Source organism: Ammodytes marinus, assembly GCF_949987685.1.
Source record: "Ammodytes marinus genome assembly, chromosome: 3".
NCBI classification, from domain to species: domain Eukaryota; kingdom Metazoa; phylum Chordata; class Actinopteri; order Uranoscopiformes; family Ammodytidae; genus Ammodytes; species Ammodytes marinus.
Window position 1 is genome coordinate 35,864,413 of NC_137232.1, and position 17,500 is coordinate 35,881,912.

General features: G+C 45.6%; 2 protein-coding genes across 3 annotated transcripts in view; both read left to right on the plus strand.

Annotated features, from left to right (window-relative positions):
- LOC307248740 (uncharacterized protein) overlaps positions 1 to 6,400 on the plus strand; it is a 15,186-nt gene extending 8,786 nt beyond the window's left edge. For both annotated transcript variants that reach the window (XM_080025228.1, XM_080025229.1), the window contains exons 7-10: positions 119 to 248; positions 1,829 to 1,983; positions 2,557 to 2,751; positions 5,192 to 6,400. In XM_080025228.1, the coding sequence (XP_079881354.1) occupies positions 119 to 248; positions 1,829 to 1,983; positions 2,557 to 2,751; positions 5,192 to 5,945 (1,234 nt within the window). In that variant the 3' untranslated portion in view covers positions 5,946 to 6,400. The remainder of the gene's footprint in view (positions 1 to 118; positions 249 to 1,828; positions 1,984 to 2,556; positions 2,752 to 5,191) is intronic.
- A 2,495-nt stretch (positions 6,401 to 8,895) lies between these two features.
- The window catches only part of rnf168 (ring finger protein 168), a gene marked incomplete at its 3' end in the record, with an annotated part of 16,458 nt that continues 7,853 nt past the window's right edge, over positions 8,896 to 17,500 (plus strand). Inside the window, exons 1-5 of the mRNA XM_080024890.1 lie at positions 8,896 to 9,023; positions 10,809 to 10,916; positions 12,317 to 12,512; positions 12,736 to 12,806; positions 16,675 to 16,830. Coding sequence (XP_079881016.1) covers positions 10,818 to 10,916; positions 12,317 to 12,512; positions 12,736 to 12,806; positions 16,675 to 16,830 — 522 coding nt within the window. The 5' untranslated portion in view covers positions 8,896 to 9,023; positions 10,809 to 10,817. The remainder of the gene's footprint in view (positions 9,024 to 10,808; positions 10,917 to 12,316; positions 12,513 to 12,735; positions 12,807 to 16,674; positions 16,831 to 17,500) is intronic.

Below are 17,500 nucleotides of genomic sequence, written 5' to 3' on the forward strand. Positions count from 1 at the left end.
TCTGTCTGTCTGTCTGTCTGTCTGTCTGCCTGTCTGTCTGTCTGTCTGTCTGTCTGTCTGTCTGTCTGTCTGCCTGTCTGTCTGTCTGTCTGCCTGTCTGTCTGTCTGTCTCTCCCAGGTTGCTGAGGCAGCTGCGTCTGCACCAGGCGTCTCACAGACTGGAGGGGAGTCCGCTGCAGTGCTCTGTGTGTGAACGTAGCTTCACCAGCGCCGCGGCCCTGCGCTACCACTCTGTCTCACACTCACAGGTCTGTCTGTCTGTCTGTCTGTCTGTCTGTCGGTCTGTCTGCCTGTCTCACACTCACAGGTCTGTCTGTCTGTCTGTATGTCTGTCTGTCTGTCTCACACTCACAGGTGTGTGTGTCTGTGTGTGTGTCTGTCTGTCTGTCTGCAGGGCTCGACAATAAGGATTGCCCGACGTCCCGGGGCAAGTAAAATGCCATGTCGGGCCAGTAACTATGACAACTGGCATGCCCGACCGGGCAACCGGGAGGTTCCGCTGAAATTCTTGAATAATAAAAAAAAAATCATATTTCTTGTTTTATTTTTTTGAATAGCCAAATACACGTAATCTATCTCTGGTCTATTTTCATATTTAACTGGTGCTAATTATTACATTAACGCTCATTTGTGTGCGCGTAGTGTCTGCTACGTTGCATCTCTCCTCTCTGCTCTGTTTTGTGAAGGGGGGGCGGGGCTCCACCGCCGATACACACACATACTACACACGCAGAGTCGCAGACTCGGCACAACACCGGTGAGCACACACACCCAGTTAGAGAGCTAGAGAAGAGAACTACACGCAGTAGGTTGGTGTGACAGAAAGTCCAAAAGCCAACGAGTAAATTATAAATGGAGTGAAGTCGACCCCGACCGTCTGAAAAGCAGCGAAAATATCCGCGTTTTTTAAATGCATTATGCACCCAACGTGAATCTAGTAGTAGCGAGGATGCTAACGTTAGCTCTGCTGCTAGTAGCCTACTACCAGTTAATGTGCAGGTCAACACAAACATCAGCAACAGTTATCAGAGGAGCATCTTTACAGCCTGCATCGATCTCAATAAATGCGCCAGAGGTGTCTGACTTCACATACCATGAGGCAGTGGAAGCTTAAAAGTAAGCTACTGGAAAAGAGTTCAAAACAGCCTGTCCTGAGCCAATTTGTTTTTAATCAAATCAAAATCACTCATACACACATTAAAATAATAGACTATAGTAAAAAAATAAAAAACTTTAAAACAGATTGTTTTAGGCCTAAAAAAATGTTTTGCAGAAAGAAGTTTTAAAGAATTGCTGTTGTAAAAGGAATACGGTAAAACAAATAAAAATAAGTTCTGTTAAAGTTCTTTACATGTCTCGTTTGCAGTTATTGTCGGTTTAGAAACAAAAAAGATTACAAATGTTCCAACTCAAATAATATTTGAATAATAGCCTCCACTTTCAGTATGACCCTTAACTCATCTATAATACTGTCCATGATGTGTTTATACATTGTCAATAAAGAGCGAATATAACAATTATTTGAACACGACTAATAAAAACATTTTTTGCATAGGGGCCAGTAAAAATTGACTTCGGGCAAGTAGAATTCAGACCCACTTGCCCGACCGGGCAAGTGGAAAAAAACCTTAGCGTTGAGCCCTGCTGTCTGTCCGTCTGTCTGTCTGTCTGTCTGTCTGTCCGTCTGTCTGTCTGTCTCCCACTCACAGGTCTGTGTGTGCGTGTGTCTGTCTCTCTCTCTGCCTGTCTGTCTCTCTGCCTGTCTGTCTGTCTCTCTGTCTCTCTGTCTCTCTGCCTGTCCTAACCCCTCTCCCTGTCTGTCTGTCAGGTGAAGGCCTTCATGTGTGAGCTGTGTGGGAAAGGCTTCAGCAGGAAGAAGAGTCTCAGAGAGCACCAGACGGTCCACACCGGGGCGCGGCCCTACGCCTGCCCGCTGTGCCCCAAGCGCTTCAGCACCGCGAGCAACCTGCGGGTTCACAAGAGGTCTGTGGGGGGGGGGGTGTGTGTGTGTGGGTGTGTGTGGACGTGTGTGGACCAGAGAGCATATCTGTGTGTGTGTGTTGGGTGTGTGTGGACCAGAGACTGTGTGTGTGTGTGTCCTATGTCCTAACCGTACCACTCTTGTGTTTCTCTTAGAACATTTATTCAGTTCAGTTAAGTCTCATCTTCCCTCCTCGCGTTTAACTTCCAAAGACTAAAGGATTCCAGCGCCTGCTCTGTTATTGTTAATGTGCATATGAGAATAAATAACCCTGTCTCTCTCCCTGGGCCCACTCACTGATAGATAGATAGACAGACAGACAGACAGACAGACAGACAGACAGACAGACAGACAGACAGACAGACAGACAGACAGACAGACAGACAGACAGACAGACAGACAGACAGACAGACAGACAGACAGACAGACAGACAGACAGATAGATAGATAGATAGATAGATAGACAGACAGACAGACAGACAGACAGACAGACAGACAGACAGATAGACAGATAGACAGACAGACAGACAGACAGATAGATAGATAGATAGATAATAACCCTGTCTCTCTCTCAGGGCTCACTCGGACCAGAGACCCTTCCACTGCCCTCAGTGTGATAAAGCCTTCAAGAGTAAGATGGGTCTGCTCCAGCACGGGGTGGTCCACTCGGGGGAGAAACCCTTCAGCTGCTCCACCTGTGGCCTCCGCTTCGGCCTCAAGTACAACTACCAGAGACACCTGAGACTGCACAACGGGGAGAAGGCCTTCAGGTACCTTACATGACAGACAGACAGACAGACAGACAGACAGACAGACAGGACAACTACCAGAGACACCTGAGACTGCACAACGGAGAGAAGGCCTTCAGGTATGTTACATGGTGTTAATATTAACTAGTGCTGTCAGTTTAACGCCTTATTAACGGCGTTAACGCAAACCCATTTTAACGGCGTCAATTTTTTTATCGCGCGATTAACGCTCGTCATGGCCTAGCAAACGTTGTGGTTTTTTCACAAGCTGTTGAATCAACTAGTAATGTTAGAACAACTGAAACACCACAAACTATTCATATGGCTCGCAGTTAAGTTACTGTTAAGTCAACCGGAACATGTCCTACAGCGTAATTTCACATTAAAATCATTTAACTGGCAAAACGGCGAAACGTCAAGTCAATTCTGACTTTTATTTTGAAGCAGAAACCGGAGCCTAGCACTTCCTAGCTCAGCTACGCGACCTTCACTAGTAGCTTCTTCCGTGTGTGACTCTGAGACTACGCGGAACAGAACAGAAAAGAAAGGTTGTCATTAGCAAAAGCAAAATGTTGTTTTATGTTTTTTTTGGGTTTTTTTTTTTTGGGGGGGGGGGGTCTATATATTTGTGGGCGACTGTGACTCAGGTGGTTAAGCGGGTTGGCCAATGATCCAAGGGTTGGCGGTTCGATCCCCGCTCTGCCACCTGTGTCATGGTTGTTGTGTCCTTGGGCAAGAAACTTCACCCACCTTGCCTGGTGTGAATGTGTATGACTGCTGTATGTTTGAGGTGGTGGTCTGAGGGGCCGTAGGCGCTGAATGGCAGCCACGCTTCCGTCAGTCTGCCCCAGGGCAGCTGTGGCTACTATGGTAGTTTACCACCACCAGTATGACTGTGAGTGAATGAATGGAACCTGGAACCCTGTAAAGCGTCTTTGAGTGCCTTGAAAAGCGCTATATAAATCCAATCCATTATTATTATTATATTGTTATTTGCACTGAATTGCAAATTATGATATTTTAGAAGAAATACACTGAATTACATCATTGTAATTCAGTGTATTTCTTCTTTAATATCATAATTAGAATGGGTGTGATAAGAGCATTACAATGAGAAACAATAATGGGACAAAAAGAAATCAAGGGACATTTTTATTAACCTTTATTTATACAGGTAAGGTAGTTACAGACTAACTAAACATACAGGAGACACAACACAGAACACAAACGGTAAAATAACGCAGTACAAAGGGCAAAGAACAAGTTAAGTACAAGTTAAGTTATGTACAAGTGCAGACCCCCACGGACTGTCTCAACAGCCTTCCTACTAGCAGTCTAAAGTCCCCTAAAGAAATAAAACAGCTTCAGCCTCTGCTGGAGCTTGTTCCAGGTTGCAGGCGCAGCGTAGGAAAATGCCTTCTTGCCCAGTTCAGTACGGACTGACGGGATGGCAAATGAGATGAAGTCCAGGGACCGGAGGCTGTGATCGGACTGTTTCCGTGCCAGATACATTGACAAATAAGAGGAGAGCAGTCCGATAGTGAGTGGTTCTGCGCATGGAACATTCAGGCTAGAATAGATAAAAATGCAATTAATCGCGAGTTAACTATGACATTGATGCGATTAATCGCGATTAAATATTTTAATTGTTTGACAGCACTAATATTAACCCCTAACCCTTCAGGTATGTTACATGATAGATAGACAGACAGACAGTGTATTAACCCTAATACCTGTCTCTGTCTCTAGGTGTGAGCAGTGTGGGAAGGGCTTCAGACAGACAGACGGACGGATGGATGGACAGACAGACAGACAGACAGACAGACAGACAGTAACCAGAGTGTCTCTCTCTCTAGGTGTGAGCAGTGTGGGGAGGGCTACAGACAGACAGACAGACAGACAGTAACCGGTGTGTCTCTCTCTCTGTGTAGGTGTGAGCAGTGTGGGGAGGGGTTCAGACAGACAGACAGACAGACAGACAGTAACCAGTGTGTCTCTCTCTCTAGGTGTGAGCAGTGCGGGGAGGGCTTCAGACAGACAGACAGACAGACAGACAGACAGACAGACAGACAGACAGACAGACAGTAACCAGTGTGTCTCTCTCTCTAGGTGTGAGCAGTGCGGGGAGGGGTTCAGACAGACAGGCAGACAGACAGACAGACAGTGTATTAACCCAGTATGTCTCTGTCTCTAGGTGTGAGCAGTGCGGGGAGGGCTTCAGACAGACAGACAGACAGACAGACAGACAGACAGACAGACAGACAGACAGTAACCAGTGTGTCTCTGTCTCTAGGTGTGAGCAGTGTGGGGAGGGGTTCAGACAGACAGACAGACAGACAGTAACCAGTGTGTCTCTCTCTCTCTAGGTGTGAGCATTGCGGGGAGGGGTTCAGACAGACAGATGGATGGATAGACAGACAGACAGACAGACAGACAGTAACCAGTGTGTGTCTCTCTCTAGGTGTGAGCAGTGCGGGGAGGGGTTCAGTGGGACCTGGGCCCTGAAGACCCACATGCTGGTTCACGGCGTGGAGAAGCCGTTTATGTGCGACCGCTGTGGGAAGACCTTCTTCTATAACTGCCAGCTGCAGAAGCACCAGAGACTAGTGCACGAGGCTAAAGCTAGCGCTGGGGGCAGGCGGCGAGCGGGAGGGGTCAAACCTCACACCTGTAAACTCTGTCTGAAAGGCTTCAGCAGCGTTTCCACCTTACGGACACACGAGAAGAGCCACGCGCCGCACAAGGAGTTTACCTGTGAGGTGTGTGGGAAGGCTTTCCACCTGCGCCACCTCTACCTGTACCACGCGCGCACACACACCGGGGAGCGGCCGCACGTCTGCCCCGTGTGCCACAAAGCCTTCATGCTCCCGTCGCAGCTGAAGCAGCACGCGCTGCTGCACAGCGGGGTGAAGCCTCACCGCTGTGAGGTCTGTGGCAAGGCCTTCAGAACCCCCCAGAACTTCCACCGCCATCGGCTGGTCCACACGGGCGAGAAGCCGCACCACTGCCCCGTGTGCCAGCGCCGCTTCAGGCAGAGCAACCAGCTGAAGAGCCACATGCAGATCCACACGGGCGTGAAGCTGCACAGCTGCCCCGCCTGCGCACAGGGCTTCTCCGACAGCAGGCAGCTCAAGAAGCATCGCTGTGGGGCCGAGGACGGACAGACAGGCACACACTCCTTCCCCTGGACGGAGCAGGAGGCTAGCTTAGCCTAGCTTCCCCTGGACGGAGCAGGAGGCTAGCTTAGCCTAGCTTCCCCTGGACGGAGCAGGAGGCTAGCTTAGCCTAGCTTCCCCTGGACGGAGCAGGAGGCTAGCTTAGCCTAGCACAGGGAAATGATTCAGTGTTTTCAATCATTTTGGTTGCCAGACATTTTGGCCGTTAGCTTAGCTTAGCTTAGCATCAAGACATTGGTTCATTTCTTCTTGTTAGTTTTTCATGAAAAGATGTTTCTCTCATGTTCAAGTGTTTGGCTGTGTTCGGAAAGCCATACTAGCGTGCTCCCTCCTACATACTCAACATCTATATACTACATACTCTCTACTCAAAGATCCATTGTGTATGTGAGGTGCGTCGAAACGTTTTCAGTTGAAGTATACTCAAGCAATAAAGAATTTCTTATTATTATTATTATTCAGATTCCGGCCGTTTAGACGCTGTTTAGCGTATTGACGCCCTCCACAGGTTAGATATAGAACTAGATTTTTACATACGGTCCTGTGTTGTGCAGGAAACGCAGAATTGTAAATAAAGAATTTAAAAAAAAACCTTCCCTGTTGTTTGAAAAGACGCGATGCATTGTGGGGCGGGTTGAGTAGGAAAAGTATCCAATCGATCCATACACAAAATCTTCCTGGAGGTTAGTACTCATCCGGGAATTTCTTGCATACCCAAACTCTCCGTAGGCGCTGAATGGCAGCCACGCTTCCATCAGTCTGCCCCAGGGCAGCTGTGGCTACTATGGTAGTTTACCACCACCGGTATGACTGTAGCTGTATCCCATTACAGAGACCACGCACTTGGTAGGACGCGGTCTCGCGGCCTATGAAGGCTATAGCCTATGAAGGCCGATTTTAAGGCCGGTTTTAAGGCCAACGAGCCTTGTTAAATGAGACGGTCTCCGCAGGTCTCCGTTTACGAGCATTTCCGGTTCACGTAACAAGCCGTTACCTTGCGTGACGACTCGCCGCTCCTGTGCTGCCTAGCAACCCTGATTGCTGCCAACGGAGACAGCCCTGTCAACGGAGGAAAAAAGAAAAAGAAGTTGCCTACCAGACGAAAAGAAAAAAAAGTACAAGAAAAAAAGAAAGGAAGATAAAAGTTAAGAAGATGGAGCAACACGTTGCTGTTTTGTTATTTCTTATTTTATTTTATGCCATCTCTGAAAAAAACGCAATGAATCATGGGATATGTTGGGCCGCGAAGGATACATCTGTTGGACCCTTCAAAACCGTGAAACGAAGGCTGCATTTCACGACCGCATATGAAGGAGCCTTGCAAGGAGCCTTGCAAACGGGACAGCCTTCCGCTATGACGCAATCGGTCTTCAAATGCAGCCTACGTAGGGTGCAATACCTGAATCAAGATACAGCCGATGTGTGAACGAATGGAACCTGGAACCCTGTAAAGCAGGGGTCCCCAAACTACGGCCCGCGGGCCAAATGCGGCCCGCTTTTTATTGGCCCGCGGCCGATTTTAAAAAGATAATGTAATATGGCCCTTTGATTTTTTTTTTTTTTTTTTTTTTTTTGCATTTCTCAGTTAACCCACTAGTGCAGGGGTGTCAAACACTGATTGATTGGCCCGTGGCACATTTTAAAAATATAATGTAATATGGCGCTTTTAATTTTTAAATAATTTAAATGCACCCATTATATTACAGAGAAATATGTCCCATAAAAGAAAAAGAGCACCAAGCCCATCCCAGAGGACCCTGCATAATATTTTATTTTAAATTAATATTATTATGGAAAATCCATGTGTCCTTCTCCAATAGCTTCTAATTCATCTGACCCAGTGTCTCCATTTTTCTTTCATACAAAATTCTTCAGATTTAGCCTCTTAATTTCCCTCTCAAAGTGCACCAGATTCATGCATTTCGCTTTAAAAACTTTAAAAAATCTCCCGGGGGGGCATACCCCCGGACCCCCCTAGGAGGGTCGGGACCTCGGCTGGATACTATTTTCACCCTGCTGGACATTGGACGCAAAGGCAGAAAACACTGGGTGTATCATTGGCATATAAACAAGAGGGGAAATGTGTCTGTTTAATGTGAAAGGAAAGTGTTGCCGTGAAGAAGGATTACAATTTACGAAGACACTATGAAACTAAACATCAGAGCAGCTACATGTCCTGATAAATGTGTTATTTTTGCAAAGTGGCCCGGCCCTTCGTAGATTTTTCTGTATGTGGCCCTCAGTGAAAACAGTTTGGGGACCCCTGCTGTAAAGCGTCTTTGAGTCCTTAGGGAATAAAGCGCTATATAAATCCAATCCATTAAACATCACAGTAAGGGTTAGGATTAACAGGACAGCTGGGCCAAGGGAAGACTGAGGGAAAACTGAGGGAAGAAAAACCTCATTCATTATATTATAATAGAGATTTTATAATGATATAACGCTGGTTCTGTTTGGGTGAAGTATTCCTTTAAGGGCAAGAGGGTTATGGGGGGAGCAATACATGGCTATCATGACGGATGAGAACATGGGATACGTTTGCCTTTGTTTGTTTTTTAATGTTTTTTTATAGTAATAAGAGGGTTTAAAACAGGATCCCCAACATTTCAGGGAAAACTGTGATTTGTGTCTTGTATTTTATTTTAAATGTGAAACGTTTATGTTTTTATGCTAGACTCTTGGCCAGGACTCCCATTTTACATTTCAATAGGAATATTCCTGGAAAAATTATGGATATTTATATATATATTTTTTTTTCTTAATAATTATATATTAAATAAAAATAAATTAAATAAACATATTGTGGAACAAATAGATGATCTAAAGCATTGTTCCTGGTGAATTATACAATAGAATAAATACTATAATATTATCTCCTTTTAACACGTTAGATAAATTATTCTTATTTTTATAAAGTAAGATTTCGTTGCAGCTTTTACTTTGAAGGATCAGCGTCCGTTCCTTTTTACCGCGTCTCCGAGCCGGTGATACAGTGACGCGCATGCGCAGAAGCAGCAGAAGTTGTTTCGATATGAGCGGGTTTGACTGGAGCATCGGACCGCTAGCCGTCTGCCTTTACCTTATAGCTGCTAGCTGGCTGTAGCATCGAGACGCCAGGTGAGCTTTTATTAAGGTAATACAGTGAGTGAACAGCGGTATTAGTGAAGGTTAGCGTTAGTTACTGAGTTTAGTCTGAGAGTTGGTAACTAGCCTGGGAGCTAGCGGTTAGCACATCATCACTAGGATACCACACGTTCTTAACAGCTTAACATTTACCTTTTAGTTTGAACAAAGTCCTTAGAAACCTGTGAAGTAGCGTCCGCCATGTTGGATTGGTCTGGTGTGGGTTTGGTTTGTGAGTTTGTGTTCTTTAAAACAACTTCTTAACTCGGTGAAACTTCCCGAGCCCCAAACAGACAGCTAGCTACTGAGAGCTAACTGGTTATTTACCATGTTGTTTATCAGACAGAAAGACAGACAGACAGACAGGCTGTTATCCCAGTAGACAGACACGCAGGCAGACAGACAAGCAGACAGACAGACAGGCTGTTATCCCAGTAGACAGACACGCAAGCAGACAGACAATCAGACAGACAGACAGGCTGTTATCCCAGTAGAGAGACAGACAGACAGACAATCAGACAGACAGACTGTTATCCCAGTAGACAGACACGCAGGCAGACAGACAGACAGACTGTTATCCCAGTAGACAGACAGACAGACAGGCTGTTTTCCCAGTAGAGAGACAGACAGGCAGACAGACAGACAGGGTTAGTGTAATGTTGGATCCTGTGAGAGTGACGTCAGCTCATCAGAACTGACAGAATTCTGACCAAAACAATCAAACTCAAATCTCTACTCTGGTTCCTATGGTTACCAGCCTGTCACTATTCCATAAAACACTCAATAATCTAAAACACCCTGAGCTCTCTCTCTCTCTCTCTCTCTCTCTCTGTCTCTCTGTCTCTCTCTCTCTCTCTCTCTCTCTCTCTGTCTCTCTGTCTCTCTCTCTCTCTCTGTCTCTCTGTCTCTCTCTCTCTCTCTCTCTCTCTCTCCTACCTGTCTCCCTCTTTCTAATAATCTAAAACACCCTGAGCCCGGGCCTTCACACATCTCTCATTCCTCACTCAGCGGCTCCAACCTGAATAAAGTTAAAGGAATACTTCACCCATACGGAACCGGCGTTCTATCATTATAAAATCACTATTATAATATAATGAATGAGGTTTTTCTTCCCTCAGTCTTCCCTTGGCCCAGCTGTCCTGTTAATCCTGACCCTTACTGTGATGTCACAAGAAGGAAACTGTAGGGTTAGACAGTGAGACCATAAAACACTCTTTCTGCCTTTTCTCAGGCTAGGATGAACCGATTTCTAAAATGTTTGCACATTTATACTAAATAGGATCTCAGAGTTCAATACACCTTCATATTCCCACCAGTGAAGTAGGCCTTTAAGTGTATTCAGGTTGGAGCCGCTGAGTGAGGAATGAAAGATGTGTGCAGGGAAGACTGAGGGAAGAAAAACCTCATTCATTATATTATAATAGTGATTTTATAATGATAGAACGCCGGTTCCGTATGGGTGAAGTATTCCTTTAAAGGTTTTAGATCATCCAGGGACTACAAGTGGAAATAGCATTTTGCTGAAACCTGGTACAAAGCATCTCTCCTCTCGCTCTAAACAAGGTTCACATTTCTGTTGTACACTGTCACTGTCGCTACCTGAATCATAATATTTCATAGTGTGTGTGTGTGTGTGTGTGTGTGTGTGTGTGTGTGTGTGTGTGTGTGTGTGTGTGTGTGTGTGTGTGTGTGTGTGTGTGTGTGTGTGTGTGTGTGTGTGTGTGTGTGTGTGTGTGTGTGTGTGTGTGTGTGTGTGTGTGTGTGTGTGTGTGTGTGCAGGAGGAGAAGATGGCGCCAGCTCTTTCTCTGGACGAGTGTCTCTGTCCCGTTTGTCTGGAGATCTACATGGAACCAGTTACTCTGCCCTGTCAACACACCTTCTGCAAGGTACACACACACACACACACACACACACACCTTCTGCAAGGTACACACACACACCTTCTGCAAGGTACACACACACACACACACACACCTTCTGCAAGGTACACACACACACACACACACACCTTCTGCAAGGTACACACACACACACACACACACACCTTCTGCAAGGTACACACACACACACCTTCTGCAAGGTACACACACATACACACACACACACACACACCTTCTGCAAGGTAACACACACACACACCTTCTGCAAGGTAACACACACACACCTTCTGCAAGGTACACACACCTTCTGCAAGGCACACACACATACACACACACACACACACCTTCTGCAAGGTAACACACACACACACCTTCTGCAAGGCAACATACACACTCAAGCACACAATCTTTCTCTCACTCACTCGCTGTCTGTCTGTCTGTCTGTCTCTCTCTCTCTATTCTAACCTGTCTGTCTGTCTGTCTGTCTCTCTCTCTCTATTCTAACCTGTCTCTCTCTCTATTCTAACCTGTCTGTCTGTCTGTCTCTCTCTATTCTAACCTGTCTGTCTCTCTCTCTCTATTCTAACCTGTCTGTCTGTCTGTCTGTCTGTCTCTCTCTCTCTATTCTAACCTGTCTGTCTGTCTGTCTGTCTGTCTCTCTCTCTCTATTCTAACCTGTCTGTCTCTCTCTCTATTCTACCAGGTGTGTTTCTTGGAGTCTGTGGATAAGGCTACGCTTTGCTGCCACTCACTCACTGTCTGTCTGTCTGACTCTCTCTCACTCACTCACTCACTCACTCACTCACTCACTGTCTGTCTGTCTGACTCTCACTCACTCACTCACTCACTCACTCACTCACTCACTCACTCACTGTCTGTCTGTCTGTATGTCTCTCTCTCCCTGTCTGTCTCCCTCCCTCTGTTCTAACCTGTCTGCCTGTCTGTCTATTCTAACCTCTCTCTCTCTCTGTTCTAACCTGTCTCTCTCTCTCTGTTCTAACCTGTCTCTCTCTCTCTGTTCTAACCTGTCTCTCTCTCTGTTCTAACCTGTCTCTCTGTCTGTTCTAACCTGTCTCTCTCTCTCTGTTCTAACCTGTCTCTCTCTCTGTTCTAACCTGTCTCTCTCTCTGTTCTAACCTGTCTCTCTCTCTCTGTTCTAACCTGTCTGCCTGTCTGTCTGTTCTAACCTGTCTCTCTCTCTCTGTTCTAACCTGTCTCTCTCTCTGTTCTAACCTGTCTCTCTCTCTCTGTTCTAACCTGTCTCTCTCTCTGTTCTAACCTGTCTCTCTCTCTCTCTCTGTCTGTTCTAACCTGTCTCTCTGTTCTAACCTGTCTCTCTCTCTCTGTTCTAACCTGTCTCTCTCTCTAACCTGTCTCTCTGTTCTAACCTGTCTCTCTGTCTCCAGGTGTGCTTCCTGGAGTCTGTGGATAAGGCCACGCTCTGTTGCCCGCTGTGCAGGAAGCGAGTTTCCACCTGGGCGCGACTCAACGGGCGGAACAAGACGCTCGTGAACCAGCCGCTCTGGAGCCAAATACAGGCCAACTTCCCCACGCAGTGTGAGAGGAGAAGGACTGGACAGGAGGCTACTGAAGAGCCTGGGGGTAAGACAGACAGACAGACAGACAGACAGACAGGCCAACTTCCCCACACAGTGTGAGAGGAGACTGACAGGAGGCTACTGAGGAACCAGAGGGCGGGACGGAGAGGGAGGGGGGGAGGGAGAGAAGGAGAGAGAGAGCTTCACTACATTTGTACTTAACCTCTGTCTGTCTGTCTGTCTGTCTGTCTGTCTGTCTGTCTGTCTGTCTGTCTGTCTGTCTGTAGGGTCAGTGTTTTCCCCGCGGGTCAGTGAGCCTGGAGAGCTGAGGCAGGAGTACGAGGACCAGGTCATCAAAGTGAGTCAGTCTGTCTGTCTGTCTGTCTGTCTGTCTGTCTGTCTGTCTGTCTGTCTGTCTGTCTGTCTGTCTGTCTGTCTGTCTGTCTGTCTGTGTGTCTGTCTGTCTCTCTGTCTGTCTCTCTGTCTGTCTCTCTGTCTGTCTGTGTGTGTGTCTCTCCGGGAAGAGAGCCTTGGGTAGGGTTAGACACATTGAAGTCATGTTAAAAAAAAAAAGGTAAAAGATTTACTAACCGGTTACACGTGCACACCCCTGGTCACGTGCACACCCCTAGTCACGTGCACACCTCTAGTCACGTGCACACCTCTAGTCACGTGCACACCCCTAGTCACGTGCACACCTCTAGTCACGTGCACACCCCTAGTCACGTGCACACCTCTAGTCACGTGCACACCCCTAGTCACGTGCACACCCCTAGTCCAGTATATTGTATGATCATCAGAGGAACAGAGAGGTCTGAAGGCCTCTGGAATGTGTTCATGTTAATGGTTAGATGTACAGTATGGGTATAACAGGGTTAGATGGTAATGGATATATAAAGGCTATGGGTATAACAGGGTTAGATGGTAATGGATATATAAAGGCTATGGGTATAACAGGGTTAGATGGTAATGGATATATAAAGGCTATGGGTATAACAGGGTTAGATGGTAATGGATATATAAAGGCTATGGGTATAACAGGGTTAGATGGTAATGGATATATAAAGGCTATGGGTATAACAGGGCCTGTGTGTTAATCTAGCTAACAGAGGAGAAGCGTACTTTGGCTGAAGAGGAGCAGAGAGCGTCTAAAGGCCTCTGGTTGATGCAGATGTAATGGGTTAGGGTTATGGTAATGTGTTAATGGTTAGGGTTATGGTAATGTGTTAATGGGTTAGGGTTATGGTAATGTGTTAATGGTTAGGGTTATGGTTAGGGCTGCACGATATTGCCCAAAATGATTATCACGATTATTTTGGTCAATATTGATATCACGATATTTTACCACGATTATTCAGTAATTTTAGTGAGTAAAATATTTTTATTGGATTGTCACGTAAACATAACAGCGCTTTCATATCCATGTGATCGGCTATGCAATATTACTGATAATGTACATATATTTGCATAAATATAATAATTATTTACCTGAAGTCAATGCATTTCCACAAAGAAAATATAAATCAAAATATTGCACCAAAACTTTACACAAAATCAAATCAACAGAGCACTGCTTTAACCTTTCCTTGTGCTACATTTCTGTTGAATAACACATCTTTGTTTCCTCATGACCTCATTGCATCTCCTAAAAGCAAAATATAAAATATTTTACTCCATTCATTGTACCCAGAGCCGGCCCAAGCCTTCAGGGGGCCCTAAGCGAAATATGATTAGGGGGCCCCTCTCCAATGTCAGCGCTGCTGAAATTATAGATCTTTGTGAAATATTATTCACACACCCAGTGTTTTCCGCTAGTCCCTCCACTGTGCAGCTGTGCGAAAATATTAGACAGCCGAGATTCAGACCTTCCTAGGGGGGTCCGGGGGTATGCCCCCCCGGGAGATTTTTTTAACCTTTTTAAAGTGAAATGCATGAATCTGGTGCACTTTGAGAGGAAAATTAAGAGGCTAAATCTGAGAAATTTAGTGTGAACAAATAATTTGGAGACACTGGGTCAGATGAATTAGAAGCTATTGAAGAAGGACACATGGATTTTATAAAATATAAAATAAAATATTATGGAGGGGTTGGGCTTGGAGTTATTTTTCTTTTTCTCTGTAATATAGTGAATGCATTTAAATGCAGTGAGAGGAACGAAGCAGAAGAACTCTTGTCCAACTATCTTTTTTTCCACAGACGAGGCTGAAATAGGCCATAGACCATACACAGTGCATGGGAAACTGAGGGCAGCCCCATTTCCAATTGTTTTTAAATAAACTCAATACACACTGTGCATGAATGTGGCCGTGACATGATCAGATAATTTCGGATTACCTCACAGATTTTTAGGCTATTAATTATCTAGACCAAAACATTTTATTCCTTTTTTTGTATGATAACTCAAATTTGCATAATATGATGTTAATATCAAACACACAAACTAAAAAAAAAAAAAAAAAAAAAAAAAAAAAAATTTTTTTGAGGGGGCCCCCCTGGCGGTCGGGGGCCCTAAGCGCCCGCTTAGTTCGCTTATGCCTCGGGCCGGCTCTGATTGTACCTGCATGATGGATGTGTATAAAACTTGATTTTGAACTAAATAAAATTGTGCCCACAATGTATAAATAAAATAAGTATATTGTGAGCTGCGCCCTGTCAAAATAAATCACAACCTATATGGCTCTACTATGTCGAAATTTAATTTGAAAGGACGGAGACGGGAAGTGGCAGGTAACACTCAGCAACACGTTAGTTAACTGTTGCTGCCTCTCATGCCTTTACTCGCAACGCGAGGTTTCATCTTCGCTTCGTCGTATGTACGCCAAGGCACTGACTGTATGGAGTTATTAGCAACCATGAGAGCTTGTCTAATAACTGGAATAGTCATTGCAAACTAAGTTCTTATGTAATGAAAATGTAGTTCAGTACGCCAGTAAATAGGAACGACCAAGGATACGAACTAGCAACGGTGGAATAGTCTACTCGCCCCGCTAGACTGTCTGCTTCAGCTGACTGTAGGCTCAGGCGTTAGCCACAGAGCTACTGTTTTGCTAACAACTCAAGACTCGCACACTGTACAAACAAACATGTAATCGGCCAACATATTTAACAAGAGCTCCATCTAGCTAACAAAGCAATAGCCCCCAAAATCAATAACACAATTCACGGAGAAAATGACTGCCGCACATTTACATGGCGGGCTGCAGCCTGAAGTTACTGTATAGGCTAATTGTCAATATGCGGCCAAACGTACTCACGTCGTGTTGACTGGAGTCCTGTCGGACATTAACCATGACTCCTGTGTTCCCTGCTCTCCTGATACATGCAAAGTCGCTTTGAAAAAGTATTCCATTGTTTTCTGAACGAGTAGCCCTGTTTGTGGACGTCTATCCATCAAAACTATGACGTAGGTCCTTAGGTGACCCGTTCGCTATACATTATACTCTTGACAGCGGTCTGTCTTGCTGGATAACAGACCTGGCAAAGTGTCATGTAATAATGGGTTATAAATCCGGCCCCACACAAAAAAAGAGACTAACAAGGGGATGTATGTGATTTAACAAGCGCAAATATCTGCTCTCGCTCGCGCGATAAGCAGCAGATTGCTTCTTCGCGCGGCTCTTGGAGTGCTTTCTGTCTATGCGGGCAGAAAATGTTCACACTTTGGGGGCGGAGCCACTGGACTTTGATTGACAGCTCTCGGGGAACCTGGGGTTGCCAGGTTGGAGCATGGACAGGCACATGATCAGCGAGTGGTTTGGGGAGTGATTGATTTGCTTCGCAGCTGAGCACACATTTCAAATATCGCACATTCATGTACACGTCATCGTGGGAAGGCAATATCGTCATCGCGATGAAAATTCGATATATTGTGCAGCCCTAGTTATGGTAATGTGTTAATGGTTAGGGTTATGGTAATGTGTTAATGGTTAGGGTTATGGTAATGTGTTAATGGTTAAAGGTTAACGTTAGTATTGTATCTCTTAGCTAACGGAGGAGAAGCGCGCCCTGGCGGAGGAGGAGCAGAAAGCTTATAAAGGCCTCTGGTTGATGCAGATGTAATGGGTTAGGGTTATGGTAATGTGTTAATGGGTTAGGGTTATGGTAATGTGTTAATGGTTAGGGTTATGGTAATGTGTTGATGGTTAGGGTTATGGTAATGTGTTAATGGTTAGGGTTATGGTAATGTGTTAATGGTTAAAGGTTAACGTTAGTATTGTATCTCTTAGCTAACGGAGGAGAAGCGCGCCCTGGCGGAGGAGGAGCAGAAAGCCAGTGAGCGACTGATCCAGCAGCTTCTGGCTGAAGAACAACAACATCTGCTGAGAGAGAGAGAGAGGAGGGAGGAGGACGAGAGGATGGCCCGGGAGCTATCTACACAGCTGGTAACTAACCCTTTATTAACCCCTTTAATAGCCCTAACCCTTTAGCCCCCTAAACCCTCTCTAGATAGACCCTTAGACCCTTTAGCCCTAACAGAGAGAGAGAAGGGAGGAGGGAGGAGGACGAGAGAATGGCCCGGGAGCTATCTACACAGCTGGTAACTAACCCTTTATTAACCCCTTTAATAGCCCTAACCCCTAAACCCTCTCTAGATAGACCCTTTAGACCCTTTAGCCCTAACAGAGAGAGAGAGAGGAGGGAGGAGGACGAGAGAATGGCCCGGGAGCTATCTACACAACTGGTAACTAACCCCCTACAGTGTTTCCCCTAGAATTGTTTTTAGGCCCGGTGGTAAAAGCTGATAAAGAGTATGCGCGCGGCGTGCGTACCAAATTTGTTGTAGAAATTGACCAAAAATAACTGTATTATGGATGAGCCTCTTTTGACAGCCCGCTACAAATCAGGGCATAGGGTTATGCCTTCACATTCGGTACGTTTGTACATTTTGTGTTTCCCTCAGGATTTTTTGAGACTACTGGGGGAGAATGGACCTTCTAGTGGGGTCTTGGGGCATGCCCCTGCGGAAGAAAACCTTTACCTTTTTAAAGTTAAATGCATCAAACTGGTGCACTTTGAGAAGCTAAATCTGATTTTATTTTTTTTGCTCTGTAA